Source organism: Rhinoderma darwinii, chromosome 4, assembly GCF_050947455.1.
Source record: "Rhinoderma darwinii isolate aRhiDar2 chromosome 4, aRhiDar2.hap1, whole genome shotgun sequence".
Classification (NCBI taxonomy): Eukaryota; Metazoa; Chordata; class Amphibia; order Anura; family Rhinodermatidae; genus Rhinoderma; species Rhinoderma darwinii.
Window position 1 is genome coordinate 160,431,775 of NC_134690.1, and position 22,262 is coordinate 160,454,036.

The 22,262-nt window shown below is 40.8% G+C and overlaps 1 protein-coding gene across 1 annotated transcript in view; it reads right to left on the reverse strand.

Annotated features, from left to right (window-relative positions):
* Window positions 1–9,663: 9,663 nt before the first annotated feature.
* CLDN16 (claudin 16) overlaps window positions 9,664–22,262 on the reverse strand; it is a 64,810-nt gene continuing 52,211 nt past the window's right edge. Inside the window, exons 3-5 of the mRNA XM_075864072.1 lie at window positions 17,364–17,528; window positions 13,410–13,601; window positions 9,664–9,801 (exon numbers count right to left, since the gene is read on the reverse strand). Of these exons, the coding sequence (XP_075720187.1) occupies window positions 9,668–9,801; window positions 13,410–13,601; window positions 17,364–17,528 (491 nt within the window). The 3' untranslated portion in view covers window positions 9,664–9,667. The remainder of the gene's footprint in view (window positions 9,802–13,409; window positions 13,602–17,363; window positions 17,529–22,262) is intronic.

Genomic DNA, 22,262 nt, shown 5'->3' on the forward strand with positions numbered 1-22,262 from the left:
GCTGTTTTTTGATCACCTTGCCTCCCAAAAAAAAGATAGCAAGTGATCAAAAAGTTGCATGTACCCCAAAATGGTACCAATAATAACTACAGCTCATCCCGCAAAAAAACAGCCCTCATACCACTACGTCTATGAAAAAATAAAATGAGTTAAGACTCCAATAAGTCAGAAAAGAAAAATATGCACTTGTGCCAGCCCGAGGGGAACATTTCTTCTGTTTCAAGTAACGATTTATCAAGGCACTAAAATTAGGCAACCAGGAAGGGGAGGGCCCAAGCATATTTGCTGGAAGCGAGGGCGTCCGTATTATACCAGGACAACACTTCCCAGCAAAATTCCCCAAACTGCACAGGTGCGGAGTGTGGACCAAAAGGGGGATAAGAAAGGACATTTATCAGTGTGACATCGACTATGCAGGAAGGATTGCTTCACAGCGTAACAAATATTTATGGATTATTTTATTGTTTTCCCCATTATTATACCACCTGATTATGCCCCCGATATACTCTGCCCAGCTCACATGTACCCCCACATTATAAACTGAAATACCGGTAACTCCAAACAAAACTACTACCAAGCAAAATCCACGCTCCAAAAGCTAAATGGCGCTCCTTCCCTTCTGAGCCATACAGCGTGCCCAAACAGCAGTTTACTTCCACATATATGGCATCGCCATACCTGGGAGAACCCTTTTAACAATTTTAGGGGTGTGTGTCTGCAGTGGCATAAGCTGGGCATGACATATCACATGTCACATTTAGGGAAAATTTTTAATTTTTACTTTTCACCATCTGTAGTGCAATCATTTATGGAAAAGACCTGTGGGGTGAAAATGCTAACTACACCCCTTAACAAGTCCCTTGAGGGGTGTAGTTTCCATAATGGGGTCACTTCTCAGTGGTTTCTTTTTATTATGTCACATCAGAGCCTCTTCAATTGTGAACCAATACTGTGTAAGCTGTCAAATTAGGCCTCAATTTCACATGGTACTCTCTCACTCCTGAGCCCTGTCGATAGTCCAGGCAAAAGATTAGGGCCACATGTAGGGTGTTTCTAAAACCAGGAAACACAGCATAATAATTAGAGAGCTGTATTGTTATGGTGACACAATCTGGGCACCACATATTGGCACATCTATGAAAAAAATAAAATTTTCACTCTGCAACATCGAGTGCACACTAATTTCTGCAAAACACCTGCAGGGTTAAAATGCTCACTACACCCCTAGGGGAATACCTTGAGGGGTGTAGTTTCCCAAATGGGGTCACTTATGAGGGATTTCCACTGTTTTAGTCCCACAGGGGCTTTGCAAATGCGACATAGCAACCAGAAACCAATCCAGCAAAATCTGTACCCCAAAAGCCAAATAGCACTCCTTACCTTCTGAGCCCTACTGTGTGCCCAAACAGCAGTTTATGACCATATATCAGGTATTGCCGTACTCAGGAGAAACGTTGTGGTTCTTTTTTTCCTTTATTTATTGAGAAAATGAAAAATTTGGAGCTAAAACTACGTCTTATTGAAGAAAAATGATTTTGTTTTTAGTTTCACTGCCCAATCCTAATAAAATCTATGAAGCACCTGTGGGGTCAAAATTCTCCCTACACCCCTACATGAATTCTTCAAGGGGTGTAGTTTCATTAATGGAGTCACTTTTGGGTAGTTCCCACTGTACTGGTACCTTAGGGGTTTTGCAAATGCGACGTGGTGTCAAGACATCAATCCAGAAAATCTGTACTCCAAAAGCCAAATGGCGCTCCTTCTCTTCTGATCCTTGCCGTGTGCCCAAACAGCAGTTTATGACCACATATGGGGTATTGCCGTACTCCAGAGCAGTTGTTTTACAAATGTTGGGGTTAATTTTTTCCTTTATTTGTTGAGAAAATTAAAAAGTTTGAGCTAAAGCTACGTGTTATTGAAGAAAAATAACTGTTTTTTTTGTCGCTGCCCAATTCTAATAAAATCTATAAAACCTCTGTGGGGTCAAAATGCTCACTACACCCGTAGATTAATTCCTCAAGGGGTATAGTTTCCAAAATGGGGTCACTTGTGGGAGGTTTCCACTGTGTTGTCCTTTCGGGGGCTCTGCAAATGCGCCATGGCCTCCGCAAACCATTCCTGCTAAATTTGAGTTCCAAAAGCCAAATGGCGCTCTTTCCCTTCTAAGCCCTGCTGTGTGTCCAAACAGCGATTCAGGACCACATATGGGGTATTGTTTTAATCAGGAGAAATTGCTTTACAAATTTAGCTTTTTCTCCTTTAGTCCTTGTGGAAATGAGAAAAAATTAGCTAAACCTACATTTTCATTGAAAGAATGTCAATTTTAATTTTCACGGCTTACTTCCAATAATTTCTGCAATAAACCTGTGGGGTCAAAATGCTCACTATACCCCTAGATAATTTCTTTGAGCGGTCTAGTTTCCCAAATGGGGTCACTTTTGGGTGATTTCCACTGTTTTGGCACCACAAGAGCCCTTCAAACCTGACATTGTGCCTAAAATATTTTCTAATAAAAAGGAGGCCCCAAGATCCACTAGGTACTCCTTTGGTTCTGAGGCCTGTGCTTCAGTCCTATAGCACACTAGGGCCACATGTGGGATATTTCTAAAAACTGCAGACTCTGGGCAATAAATATTGAGTTACATTTGTCTGGTAAAACTTTCTGTGTTACAAAAAAATGATAAAAAATGAATTTCTGCAAAAAAAAGAGGAAATTTGTCAATTTCACCTCTACTTTGCTGTAAGTTTTCTGTGAAACGTATAAAGGGTTAAGAATTCTTCTAAATGCTGTTTTGAATACTTTAAGGGGTGACGTTTTTAAAATGGGGTGACTTATTCACGGTTTCTAATATATAAGGCCCTCAAAGCCACTTCACAACTGAACTGCCACCTGTAAAAATAGGCTTTAGAAATTTTCTTGAAAATGTGAGAAATTGCAGCTAAAGTTCTAAGCCTTGTAACGTCCCAGAAAAAAAAAATGATATTTAAAAAACAATGGCAACCTGAAGTAGACATATGGGGGATGTTAATTAGCAACAATTTTGTGTGGTATAACTGCCTATCTTACAAGCAGATACATTTAAATTTCGAAAAATGCAAATTTTTGAAATTTTGCACTAAATTTTGGTGTTTTTCACAATTAAATACTAAATGTATAGAGCAAATTTTGACAGTAACATAAAGTCCAATGCGTCAAAAGAAAACAGTCTCAGAATTGCTTGGATAGGTAAAAGCATTCCGAAGTTATTACCACATAAAGTGAAACATGTCAGATTTGAAAAATGAGTCTGTCAGGAAGGTCAAAAGTGGCCAAAGCGGGAAGGGGTTACATTTATTGTTTATTTTTAGATCACAGTTGAACATCAGGACCACTCTCCATTAAATTGTATTGAGACTCAGGAATCATCATAGAAACTTTATTCTTAAGGGCACATTCACACGTGGCGGAATTGCTGTTGAATTCCGCTGTGGACAGTCCGCAGTGGAATTCTGCAGCAGCCGTTTTTTAAATTTGTTTCTATACATTTTTAGGAAACTTAGTTCAGACGTTGCAGAAAATAACTGTGCGGAAATCAAGTTGCGGTGCAGAATTTTCCCTCCGCAGCATGCTCATTACATTGCGGAGAAGAAGCGGAATTTCACTGCAGATTTCAGCCTTTGCAATGCAAAAACTGAAATCTGTGGCAAGTCCGCTGTGATATCTGCAACGTCTGAATTACCTGTCAAATATGCAAATGTTGGTTCAGATTCGTTGCGTAATTGCCCCAAATCTGCACCAACATTTGCAGCGGAAAATTTCTGCCACGTCTGAGGTCATGACCAGACGTGGCGGAATTGCTCTGGAATTCCGCTGTGGACAGTCCGCTGCGGAAATCCGCAGTGTACACGTATCTCCATAGCTTTCCACACCTTTTTCGTTAGGTTCGTTTACACGTTGCGGACAATTCCGCTGCAGAGCCTAGGCTGCAGTGCGTAATTTGGTATCCGCAGCATACACTGGTTGTTGCGGACGTGTAGCGGACTTGTTGCGGACTCATTGCGGAATTTCTCCATTGACTTCAATGGAGAGTCAAAATTCCGCAATGAAGTCCGCAGATGTTATGTGTGCTGCGTAGCGTATTTGTTTTACGAACATGATCTTTCTTCATTCTGGCTGGACCTATGTATTTCTAGGTCTACAGCCAGACTGAAGCCCCATGCACACTAACGTAAAAACGCCCGTAATCACGGGCCGTTATTACGGCACGTGCAGGCCCATAGAAGTCAATGGGGCTCCCGTAATTACAGGTGACTACGTGTCTGCATCCGTAATTACGGGAGCGTTGCTAGGCGACGTCAGTAAATAGTCACTGTCCAGGGTGCTGAAAGAGTTAAATGATCGGCAGTAACTCTTTCAGCACCCTGGACAGTGACTTCCGATCACAATATACATCAACCTGTAAAAAAATAGAAGTTCCTACTTACCGAGAACTCCCTGCTTCTTCCTCCAGTCCGGCCTCCCGGGATGACGTTTCAGCCCATGTGACCGTGTGAGGGTTACAGCCGGACTTACCCCTCTCGGAGGACGGCGCAGGAACGTGGGCTTGTAGGGCGCTGAAGAGGTGGCGGCTCCGGAGGAAGGAGCGTCTTGGGCGTCATGGCAACGGCCGCACCGCCGACAGCCATGACGCATGCGCCCGACGGCAAGGAGGGCGAGGTCTGCACGGCGGGACAAAAAGGAGGAGGGACTCGGCAGGAGGAGAGAGAGCGCGCCAAAAAGGAGGGGGCGGAGTAAGCGGTGGCGCCAAGAAGCAGGGGAGAGAGCGGAAGACGAGAGTGTAAGAGGAGCAGGACAGAGAGAGGACGGGAGAATACAAGGAGAGGAGAACAGGGGTCCGGACTGTGACCGTGAGAGCTGCCACTGGAGACCGCAGGAGGAAAGAGAAGGCAGGAGCCTGACAGAACGTGGGCTCTCCTATCATCCTGGAGAAGGACAGAGGACCGGCCGGAGCACAAGGAGTGTGCCAACAGCCACAGGTACCGTGCCCAGACCTCAAGACCCCTGACCAAGAACTAGAGTCCCGCTATAAAAGATAGGGCCCTTGTCCTAGTCAGTGACTGTTTCACGCAGTGACGTCCATCGCTTGCTACCGCCAAACAATTCACCCTGAGCTAGGCCCAAAGACAGGGCGGACTTGCTATCTTATTAACCGCGCCAGTGTCGCGGGCGTGTCCTCCAGAGTAAAGCACCGCATGTAACCCTGCATGTAACTGTTATTGCTAAAGCACCGCATGTAACCCTGCATGGAACTGTTATTGCTAAAGCATCGCATGTAACCCTGCATGGAACTGTATTGATGAAGCACCGCATGTAACCTTGCATAGAACTGTTATTTATGAAGCTTGTTGGAGCAGGAGCAGACAGAAGGAACGGTCGGGTTGACGGGACTTTGTTGGACTATTAGCTGGACTTCGTGTAACCCGTAGCGTCAGCCCGCCAGTTCAGTTGCGTCGTAGGGGGTCCACCGTTCGGACCACCGACTGAGGAGAGAGAGGGTTTGTCATGAAAGGTAGCGGATAGCTCCGCAAGGACCCGTGACGGTGCTAGTAGGTACGTTAGTCGCTGATTCCCACGACGCGATCCGTGGGCTGAGAGGGTAACTCTTACCCTAGGGTAGGCTGTCAGTAGCGGGTAGCTTCCGCCGTGACTGACAGCGGCGTGTCCTTAGCCAAGCCGGCAACGTGGGGTCAGGCACAACCTCTCTCCGGGGGACTTCCAGCGGGATCGAAGTCCTCAACCTCAGGCTTCCTGTCTGCTCCATAGAGAAGACGTTATTGTTATTTGCTCGCTGCAGTAAAGAAGTTGCCCAAACAGAAGTTGTGTCTTGTTCATTGCGTACCCACCGCGGTAGTTCCTCCTACAACCGCTGCAGCCAATCACAGGCCAATCACATGCTGCAGCGGTCACATGGACTGCCGCATCATCCAGGGAGGTCGGGCTGGATGTCAAGAGAGGGACGCGTCACCAAGGCAACGGTCGGGTAAGTATGAATTTCTTTTACTAGGGAAAGGGCTGATAGAGAGAAGGGAAGTACTTTCACCTCAATACGCAACAGCTAGTCCGCATCAATTTAATGGCCATTTTAGGCAGAGCCACAACAGAATCTGCAACGCAGATTATGTGCGGCATTGATACGGACAGTGGCGGAAAAAATATGCCACGTCTGGTCATGCCCTTAACGTACCCTAATTTGTGTGCCATGTCTTGAGATCTCTCAACGGGGTGAATCTAGATAATATATTCTGTTGTTATGTATCTTTGTTTATGTTTGGACATTGGTGTTGAGATATATATAGTTACATCATATATATATATATATATATATATATATATATATATATATATATATATATATTTGTATTCATTTCTATTAAAGTGTTGCAGTATTGAGCTGCTGCGTAGCAGGCTCTTGCAGATCCGTTACATGTTTTGTGGTTTTAGTGGATTACTCCATGTATACGAAAGTAGCACATGGTGTTTTCCACTAATCCGGATAGAGGGTCGTATTGACCACGGAAGTGTGGCCATAGTTCCTTATATCCACGTGTGATCCACTTTTTGTGCCGCTTTTACATATATTAAATACAACAGATAATGTTGACGTCGTACATGTCGTCATTAAATGATCTAATATATCTCTGCCTTTCTCCATTTTGAGCACATACTTTGATGTGAGTGTTCTCCCATTTTCCCCTGCCTGCACGATCTAGGACATCACAATAACAGTTTACTAAAAAACTCTTTTTGATTCAGGTTTATATTGCCGGGTTGCTAGACAACATGAGATGCTTACCGGATCCTGTTTTGAGATGCGCAGTTGATGCTAGTATGACTGCATAACGTCGCCGGCGTCCTCTGTTGCATAGCAATATGTTGTTTCAAATCTCTTGTTTTCACGCATGCGCATCTGTGATTTGTGAACGCCAAAACAAAGCACGATGAGGATCATCTCAACATATTTTAGCAACTAAGTTGATTGTATTGCTGATCGTCGATTTGTGAGTGGTCCTGCAGTTCCATCCTGACACAGATGTATACTTTTTGATTATGTTCTAATTATGTATTTTTCACATTATGTGGCTATGTATATTTATATTTATTATATCTGTATTTGTCACCTTCACTTTATGTATCAATTTTAGTTTTCTCTGATACATTAATCTTTGTTTTTTCACTGTATTTGCACTTCACGAGTTTTATATTTATTATAATGAGGCTGATGATACTAATTGATTACATGTTATCTAAATCATTATGAGCCTGTGTATCACTATGCTTGAGAAAGGTCCTATAGCGAGTCTGAAACATTGCACTGTCTGATGTTGGAGCGCTGCAAGATCTTCTTTTGAATCCTATAGTTGTGTGTATATATATATATATATATATATATATATATATATATATATATATATATATATATAAAAGTAGAGATCTTGCAGCACTCAAAGTGGTGAAAATAAAGTGGTTTATTCAGCCAACAAACAGCGACGTTTCTGTCCAACAATAGGACCTTTATCAAGCAATTTTCTTTTGTTGCTATATATATATATATATATATATATATATATATATATATATATATAATGAAAAAAAGAGAAAAGCAGCACAGCTACAGCAGTTGGTGCACACCTCCTGTGTTGAGGTTATGAACCCTTGTGAATACAAAAGTTCAAATGAAGAGGCAGCACTCCAAGAAAATTGGTAAAAAAGGTATATATATATATATATATATATATATATATAGGAACACTAATTCCCATAAATCCCACTAACCCATTAATCTCTTTCTTACTTTTGATCTGATCCTGTCTCGTACTTTAACTTTGAGAATAAGTAATGAATTCTTTTTGTGTCCAGGGAGATTATTGATTTCCCCCAACCATTTCTAACAAACCTCAGGTCAGAACTGTCTATTGCTGTAAGGTAACTGGCTGCAGCAGGAGCTCTCCCCCACTGCTCTTTCATAATATGCAACAAATCACGCTAAATCTTCATCTTTAAACCCCACGCACACGAACGTGCTTTTGCGGCCGCAATTCCCTCGAAAAATCCACGGGTGAATTGTGGCCCCATTCATTTCAATGGGCCCATGCACACGACTGTGGTTTCCATGGTCTGTGCATGGCCCTGGAGCCTGGACCGCAAAAAGAATGGACATGTCTTATTATGGCCGTGTTTACGGTCCAGGCTCATAGAAAATAATGCAATTTGCGGGTGGCTCGCAGGTGACACTCTGCGCCTGGCCGACCCGAAAATCACGGCCGTGCACATGGCTACAGTCGTGTGTATAAGGCCTAAGAGAAGAACCACCTCTTAGCTGTCTTCCAGATGAGAATAGTAGGGATCAAAAGGAACCCCAGTGTTCTTTTAAAATCATAAAAACTGATACTACAGGCAAGTTTTACTTCTGTTTATTTTTATCAATCATTTCTAGGTTTACTGTTCCATTATATCAGCATTTTATTACCTCAAAATATTGATAGTCTAGTATGGAACTGTGCTATTGTTTCCGTCAAAACGACGGAACGCTGTCACAACGGAGACAGACGGAAACCATTAGCTAGGTTTCCATCACCATTGATATCAATGGTGAGGGAAACGGAAGCTTAGGTTTCCGTTTGCCTTTCCGTTGAGGGGTTAACCCTACGGAAACCTCAGACGGAAGCCTTCAACAGAACACAGACGGTGATGTGAACACAGCCTAAAAGAGAAGATACACTGCCAGAAAATGTAACTGCTCAACTAGATTGTTTGGAAGTCCTACTATGCCATGCCAGCCAGTGGTTTAGCAAGGGATGATGTTATAGCATGGATTATAGGTATAGAATTCCATATATCAGCTATGAAGCTCTGGAAGTCCATAAGAAAGAGATGCGCTGGCCAGTTAACTTTTAGTTAAGGAAGTTCTGTGACATTATTATATAACATTGGTAATTGTCATTCTTTTTCTTAGTTTATATAGTATACTATAGTTCTTTGGGATCCTCTTCAATCTTTTATAACGGGCCCAGTCATTACTAGTTACATCACTAGAAGGTTGTGAAATTAAGATGACAAAAAGGCGTTTGACAATGTTTAATTTTTTTACAGTATTTGCAACCATTCCCTCATGTAACACATTCACATCACAGTTCATCTATGTCATAAAATCAGTAGTAAAATTAAAATCAGGTGCAAATAGATGTTTTCTAGATGCTTTCCAGATTTAAGGCTATGTTCACACGCTTAACAAAAAATGGCTGAATATACAGAGCTGTTTTCAAGGGAAACAGCCTCTGATTTTCAGCCGTTTTTTAAGCAACTTGCTGTTTTTCTATTGAGTCAATGAAAAACGGCTCCAAAAACAGCTCAAGTAGTGACATGCACTTCATTTTATAAGGCGTTTTTGTAGGTGGCCGTTTTTAAAAACGGCTCCATAAAAAACGCCCCCTGGGAACAGAATACCGTCTTTCCCATTGAAATCAATGGGCAGATGTTGTAGGCGTTCAGCCCCTGAATTTTTAGAGCGTTTTTCGGGGCGTTTGCAGCCCGAAAAACGGCTGAAAATAGCCCATGTGAACATACCCTAACTGTTTGCTGTCTTCTGAGAAACAAATGATTCTGCTTAAAATGTTGTCCTCTGATGAATTACACTCTTGTACCCACAGCATACATCTTTGCAGTTTCTGTCTGAGCTGGTGAATACCACTTGCTCACAGAACTTCTTGCCCGAAGATACGTTTTTCTAGAAACATATGATTGGTTCCTTGCATATCTTGATTCTGGAAAAAAAATATATACATGAATGAAATTATGCTACAACCTGGTCAATGATAACAGTTTTTTGTTTCACTTATGCTTATGCTACTCACATTGATTTATATTTTTTTTTATGAGGGCTCACGGCGCTTGCTCAGAACCTGTACAAAAGCACATGGAGTTCCTACATGACTTTTTATATGGACCTATAGGTACTCTACGTATGTGCCACTATATAGATCCTCCATGAGGCAGTGTATTCTCCCCTAGAAGCAATGCATCTAGTGGGGACAACCTCCATACACACCATCAATTATTTTCTCACTGAATCAGTGAGCTTTTATACAGAATGGAATACACAAAACAGAAATACAGGTAACAGGAATCGTGTGGCTCCTGTATAATGAATCCATAACACCACATGCATTTGCAATACAGTTGTGTGCCAACGCATAAAATGTTAAATAAATGAATGACGAATACATGCTGGATATATCCTATCCCGTCAATAGCTGTAAAAAATAAATAAATAAATAACTGCAAATACATCCATTTTTTTCTGAAGACTAAGTGGTAGATCAAGTTCACTACACCATTTATCACGACAGCTGGCAGAAGCAATAGTTAACAGTACAGGGGCTTTAATTTGCTGATCTTATGTAAAATTCCAATCTGAATTATGTCTTTCTGTACAATTTGTTTGGGAGAACAATCCACAGTATTTAAAGCAATGAAAAAAAAAACATTATTTCAATAAACAGTATTGAAAATCAGGAAGGTAATTTTGCTGGTGCAGAAATAATTTATGTATTCTGGGACTGTTCAATTTTAACTACTCCATCTCAGATTGGAAGGTTGGAGACAAGATGATCACCTTATAGGGTGGGTCATTGTTGGGGTCCCCCACTATTATAAAAATCTAGAGATTCAAGATTAATCAACCCCAATCTCATACATTACATTTCAAAGATCGCTCAGCGGACATCAGTCCTCTCTGCTTTATCTAATGGATGGGATCCCAAGCAGGACTTGTGTCTATTAGGTGTACATGTCTTACCCATTAAACCACCATGATGTACAGTTGTGTGGGAACAGAAACTCTGCCCGTGCGAACAACAGCAGACACCCGACTGTGATTAATAGTCAGCCTACTGCTGTAATGGCCGAGATCAGAGAAACCTTTAATTCTGGGTGATTAACCCCTTATACCCCAATAGTGAACGTTGTGAAGAAAAAATTCAAAAAATACATTATTTTCCATTCCTCCCCAATATTATAAAAATTAATCAATAATTTATATGTACTCCAAAATGGTTTTATTAAAACAGTATTACTAGTTCCGCAAAAAACAAGCCCACAAATGGCTACATGGGTGGGAAAGCAGAAAAGTTATAGGTCTTGAAATGCTGCAACGTAAAAAATATTTTTTTCCCATGAAATGTACTATTATTGTGAAAAAGGAGTAAAGCTATACATTTTTGAGGTCATCAGGATTGTACCTACCCATAGAATAAATGTAATACGTTATTTATGCCACATGGTGAACTATGTAAATTAAAAAATTCAAAAAAACAATGGTGGAATCGCTGTTTTTTTCTATTCTACCCAAAAAAGTTAATAAAAGTTAATCAACAAGTTATATGTACAACAAAATGGTTGGGTATGGCTGCCTGAACGTGGCAACATAAAACCACAACAAAAGAATTAAAGGTCCTTAAAGCCAAAATAGGCTGGGTCCAAACATTCCAGTTATTATGTAATAAATGCTATACAACGAGTTTTAAACCCTCTAAATTACTTTTGTTATTTCTGGCTTAAACATCGCCTTCTATAACACATAAAACATGCCGTGTAAACGCCCCGAAATATACCTGAAAAAACGGTAGCTAAACGCCTACAAACATATGGCCATTGAATTCAATGGGAAAACGTCATTTCGTTCAGACAAGGCATTTTTTTACGCCTCCGTTTTAAGAAACGCAGTGTAAAAAGGAGTTTTTGGAGCTGTTTTTCATTGTTTCAATAGAAAAACAGCTCCAAAAAAGTCTCGAAAAAACGTGTGAGATTTTTGGCACTTATTTTGATGTGTAAACTGTGTCGAAATCAGCATAAGAAAATGCCCCAAATCTAACCCCATTGATTTCAATGGGAGGCAGAGGCGTTCGTTTTGCCAGACGGGACCGATCACAAAAAAAAAAAGCCACATGTCCTATCTTGGATGGGTTTCTGCCTCTGAATCGTCATTGAAATCAATGGTAGGCAGGAAAAAATGTTTTGCTCGTTTGAAGCATTTTTTTGCATTTGATTCATTAAAAAAAAGTCTAAAAAAATACCTAGAAAAACGGCTCAAGAAAAAGTAGAAGAAAACGCTGGAATTTAAAAATGTGCCTGAAAAATCCTTAAGGAATTTTGGGGCAGATTTTTTTGGGCGGACAATAAATACTACCTTAGGCCAGGTTCCCACGTAGCGTAAACACTGCGGAACTTCCACAATGAAATTCTGTGTGGAAATTCCGCTGCATTTTACAGTAGCAGCAAAGTGCATGAGATTTAGAAACTCTCATTCCCACGATGCGCAAAAAAAACAACACCGCAAAATCGTTAATAAATTAACCTGTGGTGCGGATATTAAATCCGCAGCATGTCATTTATACTGCGTTTTTGTTGCTTTTCTGTTGCAGGTTTTGCCAATTGAATTCAATGGGGATGCAAAACCCGCAACAGAAAGTCAAATATTGCGACATTTGCAGCGGAATCTCAGCGATTCTGCTGCAAAAATCACAAGTAAGAAAAAAGTAATACTTACCCAGAATTCCCTGCTTCTTCTCCAGTCTGACCTCCTGCGATGACGTTTCATCCCATGTGACCGCTGCAGCCAATCACAGGTCACATGGCCTGCAACGTCATCTTAGGAGGCCGGACTGCGCACAGAAGTGAGGGAAGGAGTAAGTGTTCATTTTTTTTTTAGCTTTCTGCAGTAGAAATTCTGCCTGAAGAACCCGGCCTTAGACTTTGTTCTGTACAGTGTAGTAGAAGGGTGACATGGTGAATGTGCTGTAAGAAGATATAGAAGTTTCGAAAAAATTTAAATGATTCTATTTACAAGTACATTTCGTTTTTCAAGAAGCAGAGGGAAATATTGTGTGCATCACTTATATGCATCATGTAGGACACAACTTTCAATCTTTCCTGCTCTTTTGCCCTGCGCCTTATCTTTCCAGTATGTAAAAAAAATAAAATTGCAACCTAAAACCACACGATTTCTTGTGCAATCTAAGCACCTGTTCACATCAGCGCTGTCTTTCCTTTGAGGAGTTCCGTCTGAGCTTTCCGTCGGGGGAACCCCTCAACATAAAGGCAAACGGAAACCATAGCTTCCGTTTCAATCACCATTGATCTCAATGGTGACGGATACTTTGCTAATGGCATCCGTTTGTCACCATCAATAGCGCAGTCGACTGTAGACACGTACTGAAATGATAGTCAAGACAGAAAATAGGTGATTGCTAGGCAACATAAAAAAAAGAATGAAGATAAATAAGCATATATTCTGCAAAAATAAGTAACACTTATTATACTTTGTATATGTAGTTACTGCAGTGGCGTCTTAGTACAAGAAAAATGTATTTACCTTTAAAAAAGTAATGACAAGAAATGAGTAGAGCACCACATAAAAAGCATCCAAGGGATCCAACCATTCCAAGCCAGCAAGACCAGCCAAACTTATATTGGATTCCCAAAAAAACATTGTTTATAATTAAACTTGAACGTTCCACGTAAACATCAATGGCATACCACACTGAACCGATGATCCCTGGTACACCTGGAGGAATAAAAGAGCCACACATAATATGAGCAGACATATAAGACTAAAAAGTGCAAGCAAATCCGAAGTATGAATACGAGAGAGAACATAAACTCATTTACACATTAGTTTCAAGCTTAGACAAACCTTTGAATTTATGTTATGGCGATCCAGACTATTAAGGTTTAAGTCTTTCCCTATTAACACCCTGTTTTATTATCATAGATGAAAAGGTCTAATGCACTTGATATTCTTTGTAATAGCATCAGGACAATCTGAACGATGATTTCCATAATAGCAGACTCTTTACTTGAAGAGGAAAAAGCGGAGAGAAAATTTAAGACAATCACATGAATGTTAATGTAGCAACTAAAGACTGAAAATGTAATTGTTACATAATAATTATCTTAAAGGACTCTCACTTGGTTGTTTCTGTATCTCCATTGGACTGCCACTCCATACATAAATACATACTCCTTCTCACCAATGTGCTAGTGGGAGAGACGACAGGCGACTGTACTAGAGTGGAAATCTAACATTTATCACCTATTCAATAGATGTAAAGTGATAACTGTTATTAGTGGAAAACCCCTTTAAATGGTTAATGTCCTATGTTTTAGGCCCGTTAATCCTCTTAATTGATAAACATCCAAGTTTTGGATTGGATGCAAAAAAATATATTAAGAAATATTTATAAATAAAGCATTAGAAAAGGGTAAATATAGTTTGAGAAGATAACCCGTACACCACTAACCCCTCCACTCTGGGGAGATCCGAGGACAGCTGATAACAGACGAAGGAGATGAGAGCTCAGCAGTGCACACTTAAAGGCTATGTAAAGCTTTCAAAGGCAAAGTTGTTTTTTAATTAATATAAAGGTTAGTCAGTGTGTTTGGGGCAACTTTATAAATACTTTGTATTAAAATTTTATTTTGCTTTTTGAGATGGCACCTTTTACCATGTGGTGCACTATTATTTATTTTATCTAACTTTTTTATGTGTCTGTTCTGGGGCTTGAATTAATTTAGGGGTCTGGTCTGGGGTCTGAATTTATTGTGTTGTTATAGAGGCTGGGGGTGACTGCAGAAGCGAGAAGCCATAGACCTCTTAGCAGCAAACTCTGCAGTCGTCAGGGATAGTCATCATAGCAGTCTGGGCCGGATGGAGAAGAAAAGGAAAGAGAGCGTCTACAGTCAGAGAAGTGGTCATCCGTGAGTCACTAAGTTTATAGAGGAGCTTTCACCTCTTTGGACATGTCTGTTATGGTAAATCTTTGTATTACCCATTAGATAACAAATCTGGAGCTTCCCTACTTAGAACTCTGTGTTGTGATGTCCTTCTGTTATTCCTCCTGGAAATGTATAAATAAGACCTTGCATACATGGAGACTTTTTGTGAGACAATTAGCTGTTTTTAAATATAGAGCAACAGCTTCAGTCCAAACAGTACATTGAGTTGCATGCAAGCTTGTGAACGGCAGCTGTCACTGCATAGCTAAAATCAATAGTTCAATTCAATCAGTAATGCTACAAGAAAGTCTCTGTGAAGGCCCAGGCCTAATTGACAACTGGGCGTTACCATTCCCCTTGTCAATAGGATATATCATGATACAGTCTAATACTTTCAGCTGATCAGTTGTGCGGCATCATTTCTTAAAATTCTGCATTAAGATGTGAAAGAAATTAACAAATTCCATTATTTTGTCTGGTTGTTCTATCTTCCATTTTAACTTCAATATAAAATTGATGCTTGGAGATATATGTTTTTGGCTAACATCTGCCCATTCATTAGAATGGGTCTTACGATGTTCTGTGCACACGGTCATTTTTTTTACGCCCCGCTGTCAAAAGGCGGGGCGTAAAAAATACGCCCGCGTCAAAGAAGTGCCTGTCGCTTCTTCAGACGTAAATGGAGCCGTTTTCCATGGACTCCATGGAAAACAAGCTCCATTTAACGTCCGTAAAGGACACAGCAAAAAGCGCCTCAACGTGCCATTACGGCTGAAATTACGGAGCTGTTTTCTCCTGAAAACAGCCCCGTAATTTCAGCCGTAACGGACGCTGCCGTGTGAACATACCCTTACAGAAGATGAAGATAAGAAGAGATGACTACGTAACATAAATTAATCCTAGATAATGAATTGCTAGAAAATATTGCAATGCCAAGACAATATTGGAAATGTAATGTAATTGTGCTTTTGCAAACTCAAGATAAATGATTGTAGCTGATATGTAATTGTCCAGCCTAAAATACTATATAAACTCCTTCCTATTGTATGGAGAGGAGCATTGGCCATTTTACTTTCATACAAATTGACAGCCATGTAATTTTTCTGTAAACCTTCTTAATAAATATAAAAATAAATATACATGAATCTGGAGCAACTGTTTGACGTTAAATGTATCCACAACAGTACCATTCCTCTTTAATTACTCCTGAAAATTATGAATAAATTGATAACTAGTTGTTAGCATTCCCCTTGTTCATGGGGTGTGTCTATACAAATGCTGACACTGATCAGTGCTGTCAGTGTCAGAGTATCTAGAGACACGTCCCATTGACAAGAGAAAAGGTAACGTCCAGTTTTCAATTTATTCATAAATGTCAATGAGGAACAACAGAGGAACAGCTCATAGAGTAATAAAAGCATTTACTAAAACAGACATATCGGAAGAGCTGACCAGTTTTCTATGTTCTATTTCCCAACCCATGATGCAATTCATGAAAGTGTTATATTCAATCAGCCCTTTGACTAGTCCTACTTACAGCAATGTAACTACTAGAAGCACTAAAAAATGGCACTAGTCCTGGAGGGAGACCTATGCTGTAGTGAATCTGGGAAATCTGCACCCATGTATAAAACTGTTCTTTAATTAAATTTGATTTAAAATTGTCTCAACAACCCCTGTCAATATTCCCTATTAGGGTACATGCACATCATAGTGTGAGAAATGCCTCCCATTGATGACGTACTTATATGTCAAGGTACACAAACAGATTAAATTAGATTCTCTACCAAAAACTTTTCTTATTTAATGTGATGACAAGGTTGTTTTTTTTTGTTGTTTTTTTTAAATTAATGGAGTGCTCTAGGCAAAAGTAATACACTGTGTGATGCTTCATGCAGGGCCTGAAGGGGTGGTAATTTACACAAACATAGTTGTTAACAGGCCCGCAGGCCCCCTGCACATGACCCCTGAAGGCCGCGGACAGCCTCCTGTCAAGTATGGGAGCACGTTAGGTAAAAAGCAAGAAATAGGACACGTACTATCTTTTGCGGAGCCCTTCTACGACACGGACACCTTCCCGTAAATATACGGGGAGGTGTCCGTCAGTCATAGAAATGAATGGGTCCGTAATTATGGACCGTAATTACGGTCCGCAATTACAGACGAAATCTACTGTCGCGTTGGCTTAAGCTAGGATTTTCGCTATTTCCTAAAGGGCAATCCCTGCAACTATCTGTTATCTATTGGATTAATTCAATGAATTTCGGTCAGGACTCTGTGTGGTGGAGAACAAATCCGAACAAGAGCCTGCTGAAAAGAAGCTAATAGCAGGGAGAGGTGAGTAATTACAGAGGTCTGGTCTCGGGTCTGAATTTTGGGGTCTGGTCTGTTGTCTACCTCTTATTCAGAAGTATGACAGACAGTTTAAGAATATCCCATACTCTGTTAACTCGTCTTTGTACTGTTACTTCTCATGGAGAAATACTCTGCAGCAACATAATACACTGATATTATGATTTCCATTAGCATGTTCTAATTATCTAAGCCTTACCTCCAATAATCAGGGTAATTCCAGCCACATAACAGATTTTTAACTTGATGTGTGATTCATCTGTAAGGAATTTGACACAGTCGAGCCCCAGGAGAAGAAAAATAAAGCCAAATCCCGCCAGAATATCTGCTGTTATCATAAGACCACGTGCAGCAACTAATTTCACTGGAAGATACAGAAAAATAATATATAAAGTTCATAGGAAATTAGTAATATAAATAGTCATGTCCCTGTATATTTTATCATTACAAATAATAAGAATACTCCATTTTTATCAATCCATCACGTCTGGCAATATAATTATTGTTCTTAAAAAAACCGCTATTGTTGCAATCTATGCTTCTCTCGTATTCTTCTCTCGTGATGAATTGCACTTTTGTAAATTACAGTAAATTTAAAGTATGCTCACAGAATAATGCTTAGAGGAAAAGGCTGGATCTGGGCCAGGGGTGCTGAATATAAGGAAGGGATAACAGTTTATAGTTTGCAGTTTGGGAGATTCAATGCCTTTGTGGAATTATATAAGGGGTACCAAGGCTAACATAAAGCTTTTAAGACAATGATGTCAATGATAGTAAAAGGAAACAAGGTCAATGGATCAGCAAATTAAACACTCAGACGCTTCATTCCAAAGAAAAGACACGTTTTTTTGGTTGTAAAAGATGATCTTCAAGTTGTTTGTAATCTTGTTATTGACTGAGGAACATAAGTTATAGTACCGCAAATATAAAGATACAAGCAACTTTTATTAATCCGGCATGCTCAGTGAATGCCAGATTTTTCATTTGTTTTAAACCCTTGGGGACCATGCCAATTTTGTCCTTTAGGAGATGAACAGTTTTTTTTTATTTTGCCTCTCTGCTGGTCATAACTTCTTTCTTTTTTAGTTGACGTAGCTATGCGAGGCCTTGTTTTTTGAGTGATGAGTTGAACTTTATTTATGTGGCAATTTATGTACATATACATAAGTGTTTAATTAATATAAATTTTTATCGGGGGAAAGATGCTGAAAAAAAAAACAATTCTGCGAGTTTTCATAACTTTTTTTTTTTGCGCCTACATCAATCATTATACATTTATATTTTAAAAATATGTATGTGTTATCATTTTATTGTGCAGGTTGTCACAGTTGCGAGGATACCAGTTATGTTTATATTACTTTGTCAAATCCTAAGACTTGCATGTCTATGTGTTTGTTAGTTTTTCTGTTCTTCAATAGTGCCTGGGCTGTATACCCATACAAGCAGGGGTGGGATTAAGCCAATTCTAACAATTTTATTTGTGTCCTTAGGATGCTGATACAATTTAGCATGTTGATGGGTACAAAGGAGCTCTGCTCAGTTCCCTGCCCCTCCACTTGGAGACTTTGGTAGCTGTGTCCTTCTGCAGGAGCCTGGCCAGAAGAGGCCTACATCTTTAGAAGACGGTGTGAGTAGGCAGACTGGTGAGTATTGTTACTGTAGAGATCACTGGCGCTCTTATGGGTAGCACTGAGGTCTTCAGGAGGCACACTGGGTGGCACTACGATATTTAGGGGCACTATGATTGGCACTGAGCTTTTCAGGGGCGCTAGGGTCGCATTGAAGTTTTCTGGATGCAGTATGGGTGGCACCATCGTTCTCAGGAGGCACTATGGGCGGCACTAATATTTTTAGAAGGCACTACGGGTGGCACTAAAGTTTTCAGGGGGTACTTTAACTGGTACTCTTTTTTCCAAAGGGCAGTATTTGATGCAGTATTTACAGAGGCATTATTTGTAGCACACATATTTTCAGAGAGCACTCTGTGGCATTGATGTTTTCAGGAGGTAATACTGTATGTCCGGCACTATTTTCAGATTTTATGGGGGTGCAGTGCATGGCATTATATTAAGGGTCACAGTGTGTGGCATGATTATATTCAGGAAGCACAGTGTGTGACGCTATTATATTCAAGGGGTACAGCGCGTGGCACTATGACGAATATGTGTAGCGATACAAAGTAGGGATGTGCTGCAAAAGTGAGTGTAATAACCAGCGTATTGTGGTCTCACTGTGCTACTCAAGCGGTTTGACTTTGGACCACCTCTAAAGACGTTGTCTAAGTAGCCTTTCAGGTATTCACTCTTTAACCCCTGCATCTGGACTTTGAGAGTATTGCTACCTCCTGAGGTGGTTCCGGTGTGAGTAGCAGCTAGCCCAAATGACCAGAAGACAATGGTGGAGTACACCGAGGGTTCAGGCACAGGCAGATGATAATGTAGGAGGCAGGTATAGGTCAGAGGTTGCAGTTCGTAGCGTGTAGCGGGTCTCAGGCTCTCACCAAGACACATAGTAGTAGACCACGGACTGATAGCAAGTAGCTGGATACAGACGGAAAGGTGATAGCTGGATACAGACTGGGAGCAGGTAACTGGATGTGGACTGGTAGCAGGTAACAGGATGCAGACAGGAAACTTCACAGGACCAAACTAAGTTGTACCAAAGTTTCTCACGTGAAAGGTCAAACATGAGGCTGCTTAAAATATGTTCTAGGCATCTCGAATTGGTTGGGGAATAATTTAAGTGTGCAGGCTAGCCCTTTAAGAATCAGCGAGGGAGCGGCATTCGGCATCAGCATTACAGTGAGGAGTTAAAGACATCTAGAAAAGATGAGATGAGTCGTGGCCAGGACAAGTGGTCTTGGCGGTTTGGACCAGATAAAGAAGAAAAGGAAAGAGAACTACACTGAATGTAAATGTTTGTTCTGCCTCTAACTGCATCAGATTAGCAAAGGTACCACTCGTATGGTCTGCAGCGCAACGATGGGTGGTAGCATACTTGTTTGTGAAACAACAACGTCCATCATACCTTTCCCATTGTTCAGGTCAAACTGGAAGGTTAATTTCAAGCGGTGCAAACTTAGATGACAGAGGTTAACCTGACTTTGCAATTTTTCTCTGTACAGAGCTTAGTTCTGGTATTGGATTTATATAAAGCTTGGTTCTGGTGCTTACAGATGTAGCCATCTTTATCTTGACTTTTAGCGCATTAAATACACAATGTCAGGAAACTTTAACCTGACGTTTTCAATGGCTTTTCAAAGGCTTTTGTTGTGTGATATCACGCTGCAGCAAGTTACCAAAGTCAAGATAAACTTGGCTACATCTGTATGATCTTGGAAAATATGTAGGAAATTTATATTACATACTATTATATTTATTTACATTACACTTGAATTTATAGTGTTTTTTAACTATTGCAACTAATTTATTTGCTTATAAAAGTAAGGATAATTTTCCACGGCATGCTACACTACACTGTAGGCACCGCGCACAATTTTCTTTGTCAGTCAAGTAGGGAACCGGTTAAAAATTGACCATGACTGGATAACCGTGACTGCATAATACCACCATTCCGTGACGTGATAACACCACCATACCATGACTGGATAACCATGACTGAATAAAACCACCATACCGTGACGTGATAACACCACCATACCATGACTGAATAACATTACCATACCATGACTAGATAATACTACCTTACTGTGACTGGATAATACTACCATACTGTGACTGGATAACACCAGCATACTGTGACTGGATACCACCACCATGCCATGACTGGATAACACTACCATCGCCTGACTGGGTAATACCACAATACCGTGACTAGACAATACCACCATACCATGACTGAATAATACCATCATAACATGACTGAATAATACCACCATACCATAACTGGATAACACCACCATGCAGTGACTGGATTACAGTACCATATAGTGACTGGATAACAACACCTTAACAGATTAATGCCTACATACTGAGACTGGTTCACACCACCATACATGACTCGATAACATCATCATAACGTATCCCACGTCCAGGGTCCATGTCAAGACCAGTGTCAGTGACGACTCCAGTATCCAGTGTCCAGGGTCCGTATCAAGTCCAGTGTCCGTGTCAAGTCCAGTGTTTGTGACAACTCCATTATATGTGTCCAGTGTCCGTGTCAAGTCCAGTTTCCGTGACGACTCCAGTATTCGTGTCCAATATCCGTGTCAAGTCTAGTGTCTGTGACGTCTCCAGTATCCGTGTCAAGTCAAGTATTCCTGACTACTCTAGTATCTGTGTCCAGTGTCCATGACAAGACCGATAATCCAGCACGAGCCAGCATCCGATTATCCAGCATAAGCCAGCTTCCATTTATCAAGCACAAGCCAGCTTCCGATTATCCAGCACAAGCCAGCTTCCAGCTATACTGCACGAGCCAATCTCCTGTAATCCAGCATCAGACTGTCATCCAGGTACCATCAACCAGTGACTGTCATAGACTTGTCTGGCCAGCAGCTACTCCGTTACGGCAGAGTAGCACAGTGGGTTCACTTCCCCAGAAATGTTACGACCACCATACCGTGTTTGGATAACACCCCCAAACATCACTGGATAATACTACCTTACCCTTCCTGGATAACACCACCATACGGTAACTGAATAACACCAGTGTCAGTGACGGCTCCAGTATCCAGTGTCCAGGGTGCGTGTCAAGTCCAGTGGCCGTGTCAAGTCCAGTGTTTGTGACAACTCCATTATATGTGACTAGTGTCTGTGTCAAGTCCAGATTCCGTGACAACTCCAGTATCCTTGTCCAGTATCCATGTAAAGTCCAGTGTCTGTGACGTCTCCAGTATCCATGGCCAGTGTCCGTGTCAAGTCAAGTGTTCGTGACGACTCTAGTATTTGTGTCCAGTGTCCATGACAAGTCCAATAATCCATCACGAGCCAGCTTCCGATTATCCAGCATAAGCCAGCTTCCGTTTATCAAGCACAAGCCAGTTTCCGATTATCCAGCACAAGCCAGCTTCCAGCTATACTACACAAGCATATCTCCTGTAATCCAGCATTAGACTGTCATCCAGATACCATCGACC